The sequence below is a fragment of the Opisthocomus hoazin genome, chromosome 5, assembly GCF_030867145.1.
Source record: "Opisthocomus hoazin isolate bOpiHoa1 chromosome 5, bOpiHoa1.hap1, whole genome shotgun sequence".
Classification (NCBI taxonomy): Eukaryota; Metazoa; Chordata; class Aves; order Opisthocomiformes; family Opisthocomidae; genus Opisthocomus; species Opisthocomus hoazin.
Genome location: NC_134418.1, coordinates 62,107,794 through 62,126,913, shown reverse-complemented (window position 1 = coordinate 62,126,913; position 19,120 = coordinate 62,107,794). Strand labels below are relative to the sequence as shown.

Here is a 19,120-nt window from a genome sequence, read left to right as displayed (position 1 = left end):
TTTCTTACCTTCTGATATTTAGCTTGAAGCACTTGGAAAGAAATGGGAATAAACAAAAATTCAAAAGATAAGTTGCAGTCTAAGCCTGTCATCTGAAGTAGGCCAGCATTAAACAGGTCTAGGATTGATGAAGGAGAGCTGCATTAGATGAGAGTGGGAGGACTAAGTAATTTCTTTTACTGTCACTTCTACAGTAATTCAACTCTTTCGGAGAACTCCCAATAAGATTGCTTTTTGCTAGTTCAGTTTACTATGGCAAATATCCTGCACATGCAATCTCAAAATTTTAAAGGCAAGTTTGTTTTTTTAAATGATTTTCAGCACACATCAGAAGTGTCAGCTGAATTATGCTAGGAGTTGTAGCCACAACGTAGGTGGTATACAGGTAGTGGCATTTTGTGCTGCCTTACACCCTTCTGCCAATGTGTCGGAAGGGCCAAGTCTACAGAATAATACAGCCTCTGTATTTGTATGAGGTCTGTCTCTTAAGATGACAAAGCAACTCCAGGACTGCTGAATGTCGTCTTTGATTTCCATTTGTTTCATGAGTAGAGCTCAGTATTTTTAAGTGTTGCTTAGCGTGTTGCAACAGTAGTGTTTTTAGTGTAACCACAAGCAGCATGTTAACTCCCATTGATGAGTTTTGCTATAGAAATGAGGTGTGATAGGATAGACCATACTCTGCTCACCGACATGTGTTTATGTGGCACCAGGTGGTCCCCTTTGCCATTAGGGTTTATTAAGCTTTGCTGGTATGCAGCAGGGAGAGACTTGTTCCCTCCTCCCTTGCGTTGTGTGTCCCGTGTGTAGCCCCTCGTAGCTAGAATGCGCTGTCATCCATAAAGATGTCCTTGCACCTGAAACTCATACTCGATATTGGAAAGCAGAGCCCTGGGAGGTTTACAAGCATGTCCCTTCTGCATACTAATTTGCAGTCAACAACAGCGACTGTTAGATCTGTAGCTCTTTTCCATGGTAATACTAATAGAAAACCAATGATTGTTGCTCTCCTGAATTATCTGGTACTCTTCTGCACTGAGAAAACATGTAAATTTGGACTGAAAGAAAACTCTGGGAAGTTTTATCCCTAGAAACAGAATTGAGGGAAGGGAGTGAAGAGGTTTCTTAAGGTGAGCTGTCATGGTGTGGGAAGTGTTTTAGCAAACAGTACAATAGAACAAGACTGTATCACATTAAGTCTCCTAATAGATGCCAAAGAAATGGTACTATGGCAGTAAAAGATCCCCTTTGATTTTTGTTTGTTCCTTTCTTGCACTGCGAGAGGTGGCATACCCTGCCTGTACTGCTTAAAAATCATGTACCTATGCAGTTGCGGTGTCAGTCCTGCTTTAGAAATGATGGTTTAAGAAGCGTCAGTGCAAGGATTTTAAAGAAGGGGCAGGAGTGATGAATTCTTTAGAGAGGTCTTTCTTGTGCATGTGCTTGGATGCAAGCTTTGTCCTCAAGCTTCATTAACTGGCTGCTGCTATACAAGGTACAACTGTGAATTAAGAATCATAGAATGGTAAGGGTTGGAAGGGACCTTAAAGATCATCTGGTTCCAACCTCCCTGCCATGAGCAGGGACATCTTCCACTAGACCAGGTTGCTCAGAGCTCCATCCGGCCTGGCCATGAATACTTCCAGGGAGGGGGTATCCACAGCTTCTCTGGGCAACCTGTTCCAGTGTTTCACCACCCTCATGGTGAAGAATTTCTTCCCAATATCTAATCTAGATCTGCCCTCTTTTAGTTTACAGCCATCCCTTTTGTCCTAGCACTACACATCCTTGTGAAAAGGCTCTCTCCATCCTTCCTGTAGGCCCCCTTCAGGTACTGGGAGGCTGCTATAAGGTCACCCTGGAATCTTCTCTTCTCCAGGCTGAACAGTCCCATCTCTGTTAGCCTGTCCTCATAGGATAGGTACTCCAGCCCTCTGATCTTCTTCGTCACCCTCCTCTGGACCTGCTCCTGCACATCCATGTCCTTCCTATGTTGGTGGCTCCAGAGCTGGACGCAGGACTCCAGGTGGGGTAAGAGCGGAGTAAAGGGGCAGAATCCCCTCCCTCGACCTGCTGGCCATGCTTCTCTTGATGCAGCCCAGGATACGGTTGGCTTTCTGGGCTGCAGGTGCACATTGCCGGCTCATGTTGAGCTTCTTATCCACCAGTACGCCCAAGTCCTTCTCCTCAGGGCCGCTCTTGAGCCACTCTATCCACCACAGCTTGGTGTCGTCAGCAAACTTGCTGTGGGTGCACTCAATTCCCCTGTCCATGTTGCCGACAAAGATGCTAAACAGCGCCAGTCCCAGTAACAACCCCTGAGGAATGCCTCTCATGACTGGTCTCCACTTGGACATCAAGCTGTTGACCACAGCTCTTTGAGTGTGACCATCCAGCCAATTCCTTATCCACAGAGTGGTCTATCTGTCAAATCCATGTCTCTGCAGTTTAGAGACGAGGATGTCATGTGGGACAGTGTCAAATGCTTTGCACAAGTCCAGGTACATGACATCAGTTGCTCTTCCCTTATCCACCAATGCAGTAACCCCATCATAGAAGGCTCCCAAATTTTCAGGCACAATTTGCCTTTAGTGAAGCCATGCTGGTTGTCACCAATCACCTCCTTATTTTTCACATGTCTTAGCATAGTTTCTAGGAGGATTTGCTCTATGATTTTGCCAGGCACAGAGGTGAGACTGACTGCCCTGCAGTTCCCCAGGTCTTCCTTTTTGCCCTTTCTAAAAATGGGGGTTATGTTTCCCCTTTTGTAATCAGTGGAAACTTCACCAGACTGCCACATCTTCTCAGGTATGATGGATAGTGGCTTAGCAACTTCATCCATCAGTTCCCTCAGGACCCGTGAATGCACCTCATCAGGTCCCATGGATTTGTGTACCTTCAGATTCATATTCAAGCATTGATTAAGTATCTAGTTTGTGTATGTAATTGAAGATTATTTGTACTTGGAATGTGAGTAATTGTAATTGGTATTCCCATTAAACCTACTTGCTGGGGAAATGTGAAGGAGTTTTTACATAAGTGAAGATCGAGCACAAAATACTTACAGATGATTGAATCTGTAACAAGCTGCTTCTGCTTTTGAAAATCCCAGCTACTGTGTCGTTATAAGATTTTGCATCTGAGAAAGCTACCTCAAAAATAATGGCAACTTTTCAAATTGCTGTGTATAGGAGGCGAAGAAATGGGTGAACATCTTGAGCTGCTGACTGTGGGTGGCTGCTGCATTCACCTGTCCCCCCTAGTTACTTGTAGCTGTGACAAACATTATACTGCAGACAAAATAGATCTTTTTGAAACAATTAATTTTCCTGCATCTAAAAATCCATGGTTTACATGTTCTTAACCGAAAGAGTTCTTTCAAAGACTCCGAAATAGTGTGTTTTGGGGGCAGCTATTGGAACAAAAAATAATGTTTTTTGTGGCTTGCTAAACTGGGCTCTATTCGCACAAGTAGTGTGCAGGTCAGATCCTGGTAGGTTTAGTTGCTGCTAATGTTTTGTTTACATGACAGTTGAATTTTAAAGAAAAGCAGCTATGGGAATACAGAATTATTTTGCATTCTTCTTCAATACATGTGATTTTTTTTTTTGCATGTCCAAGTTCATTTGCAGCAAGTTGTACACATGCATACGGCTCTCATGAGCATCTGCCTGCCTACAGAACTGTGAAAAATAATGGTGTTTTGATGAGGTTTTTTTAATTTTATGTTCTCAAGAATGTAAGAAAACCTTAATTAAGTTTTGTAGATAAGATCTCTGAGAAAAGAATATTGTAAGAATTTACTTTTGCTGGTTTTGTTCTGAGATGGTGAAGTCTATTTCCATTACTGGACAGTACTGGCACATGAATTGCAATTAAAGGCACAATAGCAAAAGAGATGAAACACCATCATGACAGCTGACAGTGTGGGCTTCCTTCAGTACTTTTCATTGCATAGAAAGCGTGGCTCCAAGTTCTGCGCTCTTTAATAAAGCAGCCTGCTTTAATAGATTGCTTTACCCTGCTGACCTTGGGGCCTAGTTCTCCTGAGCAATGCATGAAAATTGAGGGTCTGGGTTTCCTTCTGCTAAATGAAAATTCTTGCTTTTTCTTCCTCCCCACAGGAGGAGAGGTTCCATACACAACCCTGGCAACCCGACTGATGATGGGGGCTTGGTGGCTTTTTGCTTTGATTGTCATCTCCTCCTACACGGCAAATCTAGCGGCTTTCCTCACCATCACACGCATTGAGAACTCTATCCAGTAAGTTGACGAAGAATGAATTGAGGGAAATGAGGGTGAAAATATATACACATGTAGAGGGATATGAATGCTCTACTTAAATGTGAGAAAAGGGAGAAAGTGTTATCATCCTGAAAAATAGTTTGGAAGCTAAAAATATAACAATATACCATAGACTTCCAGTCTTCCTGGAGATACTTTGTATTTAGGATCAAAATTGTAGGCCTCTGGCAGATACTTTTCTGTGCTGCATATACATACATATGTCTGCACACATACATATTTGGAAAGGAGCATTTGAGTTTAAGATAACCAGTATACCAGTACTGGGAGAATATAAATTGTTGTTGTGTGTTTTCAGGCTATGCTTTCTATTCGAATGCATCCTACAGTACTTGTGTTCCGACACTTTGATCAGGAGGAGCCCAATGCTTCTTCAGTGTTTGGGGAGCTCAAAGCTGAATTCACCTTTTCTTGCCAAGGCAAAGATGTGTTAATAGCAACAAACAAAAAAAAATAATTTATAAATCATCTTTGCTCCTTCTGCACCCAGGTGCTCTCTTACTATGTTAAGTGATCACATTGTTGGTTTTTTTTGTCTATTGGTTCTTTTGATTCAGGCCTCCCTAACATTAATGTCCGTGTCTTCTGCTGTTCTTTTTATGGTGAACTCTTTTTCTGTCGCACTTTCCAATCCTTTTTTCTAGATCATCTCATCTCTCTGTATCACAGGAACCTTTCTAGTTCTCCTATCCTCTCCCTCTGCCCTTTTGTTCTCCAAGTCTTTTTTCCTTCAGCAAACTAAATGCTGACTTATCCTTGTTCCCACTGCTCCAGTGACCTCCTCTACCCCAAATTCTTCCTCTTGAGTCAAAGCAGAGACTAGAAAATTCAGTGAAGCATTAGCTAGCCAAGCACTCCCGGGGCCAGCTGGGTGTTTTTCCACAGCAGGTTTTTAATCTTGAGGCTGCAAGTCCATGAGCACATGTGCATGACAGAGTTAGCCTTTCCCATGAATCTTGCTTTCCAAAAATGATAGAGTGGCTTTAAGGAAGAGAGGCACGTTCTGCTGTGTTTCTTCATCCAGAAAGGCGAGAACCTGACCTTCAAGTCAGGCTTAATGCTGACCTTAAGGAAAATTCTGTTTTCTCACTTTCTTTGTTGATTCCAGTCCCTAAGTTCTGTGTATCATCACCTAATGTCTTACTGTCTCTAGTTCAGCTCTTTCCAAATGTCTTTGAAATGCCCCCTGAGATGGTGAGCCACCAGTGCAGATTGGGTGGGGGAAGCCTCAGCTTCCTGTGAGTTCACAGGTTAGGTTCAAGCATTGCTGCATGCCAGCCAATCGCTGCGATCTCACTAAGGCACTTTTCATCTAGGCGAGGATTTTCTACATGTTAAAACCAATCTAGGCTTTAACAGCACATGGACAAGTAAAAGTCTTCAATAGTAACCTGATTTTATTTGCAATTGGAAGCTGAAGCTCAGACCCAAGACCCAAGAGCAGAAGCAACCCCTCACTTTGCGCACTTTTATCTCCTGACCCTCCCCATTAGGATCATCCTCTTGCACCTCATAAACCCTTTCTCTTTCTCCCAGCTCTTTGGGTGATGGGCGGCTGAGGAGGAGGGGAGTTGGTGTCCCATGACCCAAATTGCCCTGGCATTGCCAGTCCTTATTTATTCCCAACTGGAAATGAAGTGTCCATGGTTGTTATCCTTCCTGGGCTAACAGCCTCAACACTTTCATCTATTGGAGAGCTAAGCACTCCGAGAGAGAGACATGTTAAGCAGATTAAACTCACCTAATCAATTTATTCCTCTGTCACAGTTGTACTACCAGTTAAATCAAGTTACCATTTTCTTTTGAGATCTGAATAACAGACTTTGAGATCATGGAGTGCTGCAGAGGTATTTTGACACGACCCAACTGTTTGGCTCAGTAGTCCCAATTAGAACCCCTTCACAGTTTATAGGGGAGTAAAATGACAAGCATCAGTGCTTGTCAACATTGATGTTAAGGTTTTGAGGGAGGCTGATCTATTTTTTTTAAGTTTAAAAAGCCTTACATTTGACTACGGAGCATGAAGAATCAACATAGGAATTTGTACATGCGAAATAAATAATAATGATGTATTCAGTCATTCAGTTTGTCCTCACAAATATGAGATATTCCTCTGTGTCTTTCTTTGAAATTATGTCCCTTCTAGTTCTGAAGTAGTCCAGAAAAACGTTCAAAATGCCGTGACAAATGTCTGAGTTTTCTTGTCATGCGTAAAAAAGAATAAAATATGCCCAAAGTATAATTTAATACATCTTCAGCTTTTTCTTGCAGTTTATTATGATGTCACTAGAAAATCCTCAGTGGAATTCTGGGGTTATTATGTACAGTTGGGACTGCATTGGTCTTTGTGCTGGATTATTTATGGGCAAAGTCACTGAAAATGTTTTATTCAGTAGAAAATGTTGCAGCTGGAAAGCTCCTGGAATGAAAGAACGGAGACATTTTTCAACAGCACTTGCAGCTCAAAAATAGAGTAATTAGATGTGTTAAGTATCCATCAGGGAATGAAGTTATCCTAACTACAGTGGGAGTGTAAAACTTCAGTTTACAAAACTGCCAGAATTGGAACTCAAACCAGCACATAAGAGAGAGGCTGTTTGTTTACTATGCTTGAATTACTGCAAAGTGGGAAACATGAATAAGCAATAAAGAAAAAAGCTGATGCTCTTTTTTTTTTTTAACAGATCAAATTGTACCTTGGGGAGCTTTGAAGGCCAGGATGGAAATGAGTTTAAGTATTTAAAGAAAATAAACCAGATTCTGCTTGTAGTGCTATCCAGCCAACTTCAGAGAAGTCAGAAAAATGAAAGAAATTGAAGTCAGTGGGTTTGCACAGATACAAAAAGTAGTTAATAGGTTTTCATTTCAGATTTCCAGCTAGCATCAGATATTACAGTGTGTTGTTTAAGCTACAGTCCTTGTGATATCTTTTATGAAAGAGAGGAGGATTCAAGCAGCCCACAGCACGTTTCATTTCCATGAAACGTTTTGGTAGTTACTGTGTTTCAGCTTTTGGATGCATAGCCAGTTTGTGTTCAGAGCTCTTGCAGCTTCCCTTTCTCGGCTGGTATGAACGTTGAGCCAATCTTCCTAGTCAGTGCCTTCTGGTATCCAGAAGCCTATTTGGAGAAGAAAAGCATACAGGATTTTGTTAGGCAATGTACTAGGGAGGACTAGTCAATTGTTGCCTTTCCCTAGAGAGTCTTGAAGAAGATCTTTGCTATATAACCTTACTTGAAGTTGATGGCATTTGTTCTTTGCTTCACTGATTAATTTGGATCAAATTTTTACAATTTTTATATGAACTTAGGGGAACAAGAAGAGGAAGACTGGGCTTGAATCTTCTTTTCCAGAAAGATGGCTACTCTTAATACCTTTGGGAGCCCAGCTTTTCATCTTCTGCCAACAGGCAATATCAGGAGTAGAGGCACGCAAGTCGTAAAGTAGTTCCTAGATGCATCTTTTATTCACACTTGACCCACATTGCAGATGACATTTAAATCAAGACAGTCAGCATTTCAAATGCCAAAACATTGTGGCAGCAAAGCAAAGCATAATTTCTGTGTTCCTTAAATCTTTAGATCACTGTCTCAAATGCAGAATGAATGAATAGTAATTAAGAGCGGCTTTTCTTGGTAAATGCCAAATAAACTTGGAGGTCTCAAGCGATTTCTCATAGGTGCTGATGCTGTGAATTTCATCACTGAGCCAGTATTGCCATTACTGTGTTTTATGATTCCTGTAGGACAGAATGATAGTCCGCTGGCAGAGACTGATTTTACTCAGACTTTTGCACTGCTCTGCACTGCACTGTTCTGCCAGGTAAAAGGAGGGTGTCACTACCTTCTCACGGGCAGTGAAATTTTGCAGGACAGTTGGTGGAGTGGGGTGAGCAGAGGGGAAGTCAAAGGATTTGTCATATGAAAGGCTGGTGCTAAGTGCTTTCAAGTTTAAACCTAATCCACTTCTAAAAGTGTGGAAGCTTGATGAAAACTTTAGATTGTACACCTTACGAGGGAGAGTCTGCGTCTTGGGTCTTCTGCAAAGTAAGAAGTTAACATTATGTTCTCCGTGCTACAAGGAGAACATCCTATTTGATAGGTGAGACATCTGCCTCTGAATAATGGAGGCATTGCAGTAAAGCATGCCTTTTGTCATGTTTGTTTTGCCTAGTCATTCTTTTCACAACTGTTCTCCTAAACCACATTTCACTTGAAGCTAAGATGTCCCCAAGACTTTAAACAACTCAGTACAACTGTGTACAAGTTTTCTGCAAGAGGGGTTATGCATGAATGCAGTAACTGGAGCAAGTATTTCCTTATGCTGAAAACCAGAATGTTCTTTAACTCCTCCTTTAACATGGTTCACACCGATCTTCAAACTGGCTAGCAAGCAGTATTACTAGTTTCTGACACAGCTGTCACTGCCAACGGTCAAATCTCTTGGCTTACTGTGCCCTGTACCCTAAGCCTGCCAGTGAATTAATCCTTAATGCCCTAGAAAAAAAGAGAAAAAAAGCATTGGAAAGCTTTAGCTGATTTAGTCATAAATAAAGACTTCAGTGTAAGCCATGATAGTAGTTATTTTATCCTAAAATTTGGTGACCACTTCTTGCAGACAGTTCTGTGCAACAGGCAAGTGTAGCAACACGGCTAGCCTGAATCGATCTATAACCCAGATCTACAAAGATACATTGATGCCCAAGCCTCTGACCTCAGTGATATTTAAGCACCTAAAAAGGAATTTGGTTATTCCTTCATGGAGCCAATCTTTTCCTTTTCTACATTTTCTGTGCACTTTTTAAACACTCTTGGCTGACATATATGAACAACATGTTACCAATTCTAAGTCTAGGCTCTGAATTTACAGAAGAGGGTATGCTTTGGGGAAGGAAACATATGCAAATCCTAATATGATTTTTTTCTTCTTTGAGTTGAAAGCAGAGATCATTTTTTAAATTACAAAGCAATGGATTTGTACTAAGCCAGAAAATGAAAGTGGCCTGACAACTGCTGCCTGATTAAGGTGCAGAAATACTAAACAAAATCAACAAGTGTTGAAAAATACATGTAGCCATTAATAATTCATCCTCAAATGACTGAATTCATCCTCAGAATAGCCCTACATTGTAGTTAATTTGTATGGGATAATATTGGTATTATCCCAGTAATTGCAATGAGAAAAAAACTTACCATAAAGACCACACATAAATTTTTTCTCCACAGAGCTTCATGAGTGATAACCAAAAACAAGATGAACTGTGACCTGACTGCTTGGCCACTTCCCTAAAAGTAGAATTTTTCTATATGCAAGCTCAGTTAAAGGTATTATATTTTATAACAACTTTTTCAGCTAGATCTGCTTTTTTATTTGTAAACACTTTTAGCATTCATTACCTTATTGCTTCTGAATTAGAAATTCAACATGATAAATGTTTTTAACTGTGGGATTATAATTCTCTTGCCCATGTTAGATGTGTGCTTTGCTTTGCAGGTATTTAATCTGACATCAGCAAAACTATTGCAAAATTAAATTCCCATCCAGTATGGATAATGGTATCAGATTTGGGGCATCAATGAATACTGCGTAGGAATTAATCAGTTTGACAAATACTTTTTCCTTATTTTGAGATCTGATGTGGCAGCTGTGTGATGAGAGTGGGTGAGGCTGGTGGTTTATGTCTCCACTAAATGTATTTGTCTGATTGACAAATGAACAATGAACAATGTGTAACCTACAAACCAAGCTGGAGGCAAAGTAGTTATAAAAATTTTCTTCTAGAAAGGAAGGAACCTCAATGGTTTAATAATTTTATTGGTTCTGTCAAGGTTTGTCCTTTCTTTTTGGTTTGCTGTACCTCGGCTTCATGCCATTCCAGTAGTCTGCAGAGTCGCAGATTATAAAAAACAGTTTCTGAAGGAGGTCATATATATTATGATCCCATTTGACAAGTTCGTGTGAGGAGATGAAGCCACTGATGTGACAGGTCTTTCCCATTTTTGGAGCTTGCCTAGGCAGCAGCATACACCCAGGGACACCTCAGAGGCTGCAAAACTTCTTTCTTGCTCCTCAGCATAGGGTCAGGTGAACCAAAGCCTGGTGTTTACTGCCGACAACAGTGTTTAACACATCTGTACAGTTTGCACTCATACTTGTCTTGCTCTCATCCTCTCACCATCAGTTTCTCAGCATAGAGCAGCACATACAACTGTGCAAAGATGGAGAGCAGGGCAGCTGAGAGGCATCCTGTGTCTTAGTATAGCACACCAAACAGTAAAGAATCCAGACTGTAGTTAATGCCAGACTTGGCAGCTATAACATGCCTTCCTTAAGGCATCGACATAATTCTCTTCCTTGTTATTTCCCTGATGGTGATGCCTTTCTGTGTGATGGCACGCTTGCTTGCTTCTCAGACTGTTTGTAGTATGCTTCCCATACCTGATCGTAGCACATTTCTGGACTAACAGCTTATGTCTTGTGTTGGTTTGCCTTTCTGAAAATAGCAAGGTTGCTTTTATAGCCACAAGATATACGGAGGACCTGTTTTTCTTTTGTGCTGTTTCTAACTGTAGTGTTTTGTGGCAGCAGCTACACATATCATTTATATATCAGTTAACAATAATATCTCAGAAAAATGCTTTGTTGCTTGTTGAATTTGAAATTACATGCCTATACAGAATCTTGTAATGGTTGCAATTTTGCTAGGTGTTGTTACTAGAAACTAGAGACTCAGTGAATATATTTTGTATAATTTTCTAGCAATATGTATAGCAAATACAGCAATTACAAGACATTACAATATGCATCCTGTGACAGTTTGTTGCACTTCTGAGCACTGCCAGGAGATGCAGAAGTGGATTGGCAGCAGCAGCAGCAGTAACAGAGGCTGGGTGAATATGATGTCTTGTATTTATCTAGTGCCATTCATCAGTAATGCTTTTGGCAGATAGATAGATTATCAATGCAACAGAAGTACACCTACTTCTACACACACTTTGCCTGACACAGAGAAAATTTCTCAGCATGTCCGACCGCTGCCTACCAGAGTGCCTTTCTGCTGAGCTGCAGCCCAGCCTGCATTGCCGCAGGGGGTTATTCCTCTCCAGGGACAGGGCTTCGCATTTGTCCTTGCTGAATTTCACACCACTCCTGGTGGTTCATTCCTCCTGACTTTCTATGTCCACCTGAACAGCAGCCTGTCCTTGAGCAACTGGCTGGTCCCCCAGTGTCATGTCATCTGCAAACTTGACAAGAGGGTGTTTACTCACCTCCTCCAGGTTATTGGTAAAGACATGTCCCAGGTTACACCTCTGTGGTGCCTGCTACCAGCCCCCAGGTGAGCTACCCTGTGAGTCTGATAATCCAACCAGGAATTTATCCACCTGGTTTCCCACCCAGCCAGATCTAATGACCTGATTTGGATACAAGAATATTGTGGGACACAGTATTGAAAGCCTTGCTAAAGTTAAGGTAAACTACATCTGTTTCTCTGTTCTTGTCCACAAACCAAGGCATTTTACTGAAGAAGGCAACAAGATTGGTCAGGCATGACTTAACTTTGATAAATCGATGTTGACTGATCCCAGTCAGCTGCTTTTCCTTCATGTGCTCAGAAATGTGCTCTGAGAGGACTCACTCCAGGAGGTTGGAAGACCAGCCTTAATTCCATGAATCATATTTTTCCTCTGTTTTTAATATAGTCTGGACAAGTCCTTTCTATAGTGGTCAGTGATCTCTTCTCCTTCATCTTTCAAAAATTAAAGCAAGCCGCCTTGCAAGGACATTGGCCAGCTCTCTCAGCACACTTTCATGCAGCCTGCCAGGTCCCATGGACTTCTACGGGTCTAGTGCTCTCAGTCAATCCCTGCCTTTCTGGTTGGGATCTACCTGACCACCTACTGCTGGTTGTTCATTGCTTCCTTGAACCCTCCATCTAGTCACAGAGACTTGGGAAACCTTGTTGGGGAAGAGTGAGGAAAAGAAGGCTCTGAGCACCTCAGCCTTAGCTGTGTCTGCCGTCCTCCTCACTAGGTCTGCACTTTCCTTTTTCAGCCTTTTATTTCTGCAAAAGCTGTTCTTGTTGCCCTTGAGGTTCTTCAAGAGCATCTACCCTAGCTGAGTGTTAGCTTTTCTCATGCTACTCAGTGTTGCCAGAAAATGTTTCTAAATTCCTCCTTTGTAGCCTGTCCATACTTCCACATTCTGTATATTGTTTGATGAGATGAAGGGCTTTAGAAATCTTGGGATTTTTTAGTAATTTCAATGTGTAATTGATGCTTGAATTGCTTTCCCTGGAGAAACCCACTTGGTGCTTATATCTAATCTTCAGGACTGATCTTCAAAATTTTATCAGTGGTTATTTCAGTTTATTTATTAAACATAAGTGTAACATCTTAGTTGTTAATTTTCGTAATTCCCTTGATTACCACTAAAGCCTTTTAAAAATACTTCCTGTTTCCCTTTCACATGCTGGCTATAATGAGGTTTCACTCTCTTGCTAACAGCTTAGCCATTTCATATTTAATCTTTCAGAACTCATAGGGGTTTTTCTGGACTTGATAATTTATTCTTTTTTACTTTTCAATTACAAATTAGCTGCAGTACTTATTCTCCTGACACCTTAGTCTGTTAGAGTTTCACATTTTTCTTCCTAGAAAAGGGAATGTCTCAGTTAGTCCTCTCATAGAAGACCAATATACTTGGTTTCAGGAAAAGCTTCATCTGGCAGCTCACCTTTGATGATCCCATATGTGTACTGATTCTTTGCAGGTTCCTTGCTGCTAATGTTCTTGATGAGAAATGCCATCTTTTTGGAGAAGAGGAGAGGATTGTGGGGTTTTTAATACCATTAGTTATTTAATCTTCAATATTAAATTTATCTATTCCTCATATTTGCTATGCATTATCTGCTTAGAGTTTAGCTCTTGTTCAATGTTTTTCTAAGCCCATACGTCTGAATTTCAAAGGATTTCTTTCTGACTCAACTAACCTCTAAACCCTTGCCATTGAGCTCTATTGATTTCTTCTTTTTCTGCTTTCTTTTGTGTTTAGAGACATGCACATCTTTTGAGATCCTGTTTCTGTTTTCTTCACTACCATCCCTGAAAGATCTAAGAATTCCTTTTTTTCCCTTCCTGTAGGGCCATTTTCATTTGCCTCTATATTTAAATATTTCAGAAACACAACTTGGAATTTAATGAATTTCCTACATTTGTATTTGCATTTTCTGTGGCTGCGATGAGCTTTTATAACTTGCTATTGCCTACTTTAAGACAGCATGCAAACCCTTGATTTGTCCTTAGATTTCATCCACTAGATTTGTGCAGTGTATACAAAGTTAATTTTGTGCCAGGAAAGTTGTAATGGATTTTAAGCACTAGACATATTGCAGTAGTTATTTTGAAACTTTAATGAATGCCATTAAAGAAACAAAGCTGCAAGAGAGCAATTCTGTAGGACAGGAAAATAAAGGCCAAAAGGTAAGGAGACTTCAAAGGGTTCTAGTATACCTTTTGAAGTCCAAAGCAAGGTTGACATAAGCCATGTTTGGGATGCTTTGGAAACTTCTGAACTGGTTAATTTTTCTTGATTGCAGGGAACAGATAAGACTAGATAAAGTAGAGCAAATTCACTGGACTAAATGACGTGAACTGTGATGAAAAGACAGTTCACAAAACCACAACAGAAATCTTCCTGTTGCTGAAAATAATGTAGGATGTGACCTGCTTGGTGTGATGGCTGCACAGTTCAGCGCAGGAATACCACCAAAGAGCTGCTCTTCACTGTGTAACCCAGTAGCACACAGAAATACTCAGCCCAGGTGCTTTGGGCAAGATTGAGTGAGTTCTGGTGCTGACAGTCCCGCTCCCCAAAAGCAGTGTGTGCGGTGGCACCGTGCTGTCATAGGTGGTTACTTCTGCTGAACTTCCTGGAGGGACGGCAATGCTCCCTTCTCTCCTTTGCCTCTGCTCGGAGCTCCTCTCAGCATCTCTTACTCCTTTCGTTGTTCTCTTTTCATCCAGTTTCATTTTTTCCACCCCTTCCTTTCACTTCATATTCCTCCTTGTGTCTTAAACCATAAATTTTTCAGTCTCACTATGTCTTTTAAGAAAAAAGAAAAAAAAAAAAAAAAAGAAACTGGCTTGACAGCCATCTTCCTATGTGTTGCCCTTTGCTTGCCTGCAGCTCCTTCCTCTTGAAAGAGTGGCTTCAAGTCTCCTATGTCTCTTTTCTTCACCAACAATTAAGGTCTCTCCAGGATCTCTCAAGGCAGACGGATATTCCTTATGGCACTGTCTTGGACTCTGCAGTCTATGAGCACGTCCGAGTGAAAGGGATGAATCCTTTTGAGAGGGACAGCATGTATTCCCAAATGTGGCGGATGATGAACAGAAGTAACGGCTCAGAGAACAACGTCATGGAGTCGACCGCAGGCATTCAAAAGGTACTGGTATGACTTACTTTTTGCTTCCCATTGGAGATGCTCTACTGTAACACCATATTTGCTTAGTTGTTGCTTTAACTATCAGGGTTGCGTTTGCACACAGATAATGATCATGCCTGGTACCAATTCCTGCACGCCCATTGCATCGCCATGGAGAATTGGGACTTCTCAGCTATATACCTTGTTTTCAATCACATTTTGAAAGCTAGAGTGTTTGGTCTGAAAAGGATTTATAAGCGTGAGAGATGAACGCATTTGTCAGAATGCAAGATGGGAATGGGATCACTGGACTTATAGCACCAGAAGATGTGGCAAAGTACTGTAAAAAGCGTAAAGCACTTTGAATACAAGACATTGATTAACTTATTTTCGTACACTCCTGACACTGAAAACCTTGGCTTTCAGTTATAGCTCTAAATCATGTATATTTTGAGAGAGGCAGGCAGAAAAAGATGATCTGACTTTAGCGAGTCTCACAGCCACCCTCTGTAGGGAGTTTAGTAGTGGGGAAAATACTTTGAGAGAAGGAGTCAGTTTCTGTACGTACATTTGTGAATGCAATAGTTCCCTCCCATGTTTTTGGTTGACAGCTACAGCTTTTATAGGAACAGTAGTACATGAAAGGTTTCGCTGTGAGAGTGAATATGGGTTAATGAGTGACTACGTACAAACTTTATACCTACCATTATATCTTCGTATTCAGAGTCTTAAGTCAAATCTGAGAAATATTGTGTTTTATTTTAAACTTCAAAATGTGAATATTAATTAGAGAAAATATCTATGAGGTTGTGTGTTCACTTGTTTTAAGCTTGGTTTAGAAACTTCTAAAAATGCAGACAAACTCTGCCTTTTGTCTCCACCAGAATCCATTTGCCAGAGAAACCGGTAATTTCTGGTGTTTTCACACTGGATAGAAAAATATAAGAGAAAGAGCATGTTAAAAAGAATGATGAAATCACTGGTGAGCTCTTGATAATAAAAGAACCACAAAATAACAAATATTCTCTGGAGTTTTAAAAATCACTAATCCACCCTCTGTATAACTGAGATCATTTTTTCCCCTCTGAAGGACTAAACTGCATGAAAGAAGAGGCAAGAGAGGCCCTGGGGAACTGCACTTTTGAAACCCCTTTAGAAAAAGTCATAAACTGAAAAGGCAAGAAAAAAGACAATCTGAAGATTTAGTGGCTAGAGGAAATTGCTTTTTTTGAGAAAACATATTTTAGCTCAGCTTTTAAGGGGATGATAAAGCTGGGTTTTGCCTTTTCTGTGAAAACACAGCTGCCCTTCTTCTGGTTTGCCTTCCCAAGTTATACTAAAGGTTTCAGAAGACTCAAAAACCAGAGCAAATCAAACACAGCTGTGTTGACTAATGGCTTTTAGCTGAAAAAAACCACCAGTGTGTCATGCTAGCAGGTAATTCCAGATTACAGTCTTTGATTTCTCATTCCTGGAAAAATGGCAGTTGCTGTCTTAAAACCTATAAACCCAGAAAGATCTGGGTTCTTTAATTTCCAATGCCTCTGCTTCCCAGGAACAAGCACTTTCAAATTATAGTGTTCAAAAACCAAGTTGCAGCATGTGAGCCAGCCACCCTGCAAATTTAAAATATCAAAAGGCTTAGCCCTGATTCTGCTGAACATACACACCCACTTATGTGTGTGCAGTTTCTCCCCTTCTTTCACCTGACAGGAAGACATGACACAGAAACAGATTATTCACCAGTTGCTGTTCACACAGAAGCTTTTGAGAGATTGTATTTGGCCTGCTCAGGAAAAAAGCTGGATGAAAAATGTGTTAATAAAATCTAGTCTTTGGCAAGGAAAATTAATATTTAAAAAGATAACTGATAAGAGGTAGAGATTATAATCTCTGTAAAAGACTTCCAAAAAATAGTTCAGAGGAAAGAATTCACTGGTCCCCCTCGACCTATTTATATACTTGGTAATGTTCTTCAGGGTCTTGACGGAATTTAACTGGCCACATCAGAGCTATTAACTTCACCAGATGATATCCCTGGACAAGCTAAGCTAACAGGTCTCCCTCGGTGCTTCATTTTGTTTCTACCATTAATCAGCGCTAAAGTGTGGCTGAGTAGCAGTTTGTGCAAGCTCTCCGAGGCCGTTACCTCGACACACGTTCCTGGAGTGCCCAGTGAGGGCTGAGACTTAATGAGTGCTTCCAAATTGTTACAGGGAAAGGGATTTCCAGTAGGCTGTGTAATGACCATGAAGGAACAGTGACAGGAGGGACGACCATGGGAGAGAGGTGTGACTGAAGGCTGTTATGGATGTCGTGGACATGCTCTTTAACAGCACTCCCTGCTGCACCGTCTCCAAGGTTAAATGAGTTTTGCAAGTAGTCATTGCAGAAGAGGCTTTACCAATCATTTTTGTTAAATCTTACACGTCCTTTAATTTTGTCTGGCTTTTATTCTGCAAATTACAGTGGAGCTGACAGTCTTTTTATTTTGAGGAAAGTAGAAGTTTAATACTAATGTGTATATAAACAGAGGGAAGGAGAGGGGGATCAACCGCTGATTTACTCATTGCATCATCCTGCTCACTTGGCAGGACTGCACGCTTGCTATACCAGTGACTTCATGGGGAACAGCACCTGTGCGAGTGAAAATACAATACAGCCAAATGACAATGATTGCATAGTCCCATTTTGCATCAGCTAATCTACCACTTTGACATGCTTTTCCTGGCAGGAGGACAGGGCAGATGAGAAATGAGATCGGAAGATCATGCCGTTGTAAGTTTTCAGGTTTTGGTATTTATTGGTCCTGTTCTTCTCAAAAATGAGGTGCATAGGTATAGCTGTGCTCTCCTATTCCATGCATAGTGAACAGCTATATACACCTTCAGGTCTGGTTAGAGAGCAGCTGGGTAGATTTACCCTGAGAGAGAGCAGAGTTTTAAATACCTCAGATAGGAGACAGCCTGAAAAGCTCAGGCGCTTTAGATATTTTCTGCCACTTATTGTCTCTTCTCAAAAGGCAGCAAAAAGTAGTTGAAGACCTGAATTGAAGGTAGGGAAGCATTCAGTTGTTTGTCTTCCTGCTCTGTTAAATCAAAAATGGATGGGGAGGTAGCTGTACTCCTATATACGCTTGGATTATTCTGAGAATATTCACTTTTATCTTCCTTTTCTCTTTATTATTCCTAAGTGTTACATGTATCCCAAACTGATTTTCTTTTTTTTGCATAGGTTATGAAATATGCATCTAATTCTGTCAAAGAAATCTCTATTTTTTGTGGAAGTTATTTATTTGGAGAGGATTTACAGAGGCCTAAGTCATGCCTGCTTAAACATTCTTTGAGGACTCCAAGAAAAATCATTTAGGCTTAAACATATCACATTACATACCTCTTTATGTCTTCTTAAAAAGCACGTTACCCTGTTTAATCCTTTACAAGAACCACAGGCTTTCCTATCCTTGGAATTATTCCCATTTAAAATAAAATGAAGCACTGCCATTGTGCCCCTGTCTGCTCTTTCTTCCCTAGGGTATAATAGTGCCTAATGCCCTATCCTACCCACCTTGTTCCTCTGAACATGATACCATAGCCTACAGCGTCTACATTTTTCTCAGCAGTACAAAGTGGAAAATTCCTTTCCCAGGCTACATAGGCTGAAACCGAATGCATTTGAAACCTCTGTCTATTTAACTCTGTCTGCAAAATATTTAGCCAGTAGGAAACTTGTGAGTGGCTGTCAGGTGAAACAAATCTTCTGGATGGTGCATTAAAAGAAATTCCTCTTAGGCTCACATAATATTTTCTCTTCCAAATTGCACAAGTATCAAAAGGAATTTGGTCTTGAGATTTTGATTTTCTTGTGATCCTGCCTGCATTGCCAGTGGAAGCATGCTAGCAACTCCTGAGCCCTTTTGTTTTCCCAGGACACTGTGGATGGCACTTTTACCGTCCTGAATATACTCTAATAGTAGTGATACAGTTTAAACTACCTATGAATAGGCCATAACAAAGCTTTGCTACTGTGATTTGTCTGAGGAAGAAGGGGTAATAATGATTTATGATTCTGTGCTAGAACTAATTGTTAATAACTGGACGTGATTATTCTTTATCTATTTTTAGCGGTAGCAACAGTGTGAAGATTTCTGCTGATGGGCCAAAACGCTCCTGAATTCACTAATAATCCTGATTTACTCACGAATTTGCTGTTGGAATTGCCATTCTGGTGGCAGATACGCTGATTACACCACAAAAAGATTTAGTTAATATATGCAAGTCCATACATCTTTGTTGTGAACTTTTCTGACCATGGAGTTGGCCAATAAAAAGACACTGAAAAGAAGAGATAACCAAGCCAGACATTTTGGGTATTGGATCTGTAACTGTGATT

At 40.7% G+C, this 19,120-nt stretch overlaps 1 protein-coding gene across 3 annotated transcripts in view; it reads left to right on the top strand.

Moving 5' to 3' along the window:
* Positions 1 to 19,120, top strand: part of GRID2 (glutamate ionotropic receptor delta type subunit 2) — a 769,355-nt gene that overhangs the window by 654,310 nt on the left and 95,925 nt on the right. For all 3 annotated transcript variants that reach the window (XM_009936971.2, XM_075421502.1, XM_075421501.1), the window contains 2 exons: positions 4,125 to 4,263; positions 14,554 to 14,749. In XM_009936971.2, coding sequence (XP_009935273.2) covers positions 4,125 to 4,263; positions 14,554 to 14,749 — 335 coding nt within the window. The remainder of the gene's footprint in view (positions 1 to 4,124; positions 4,264 to 14,553; positions 14,750 to 19,120) is intronic.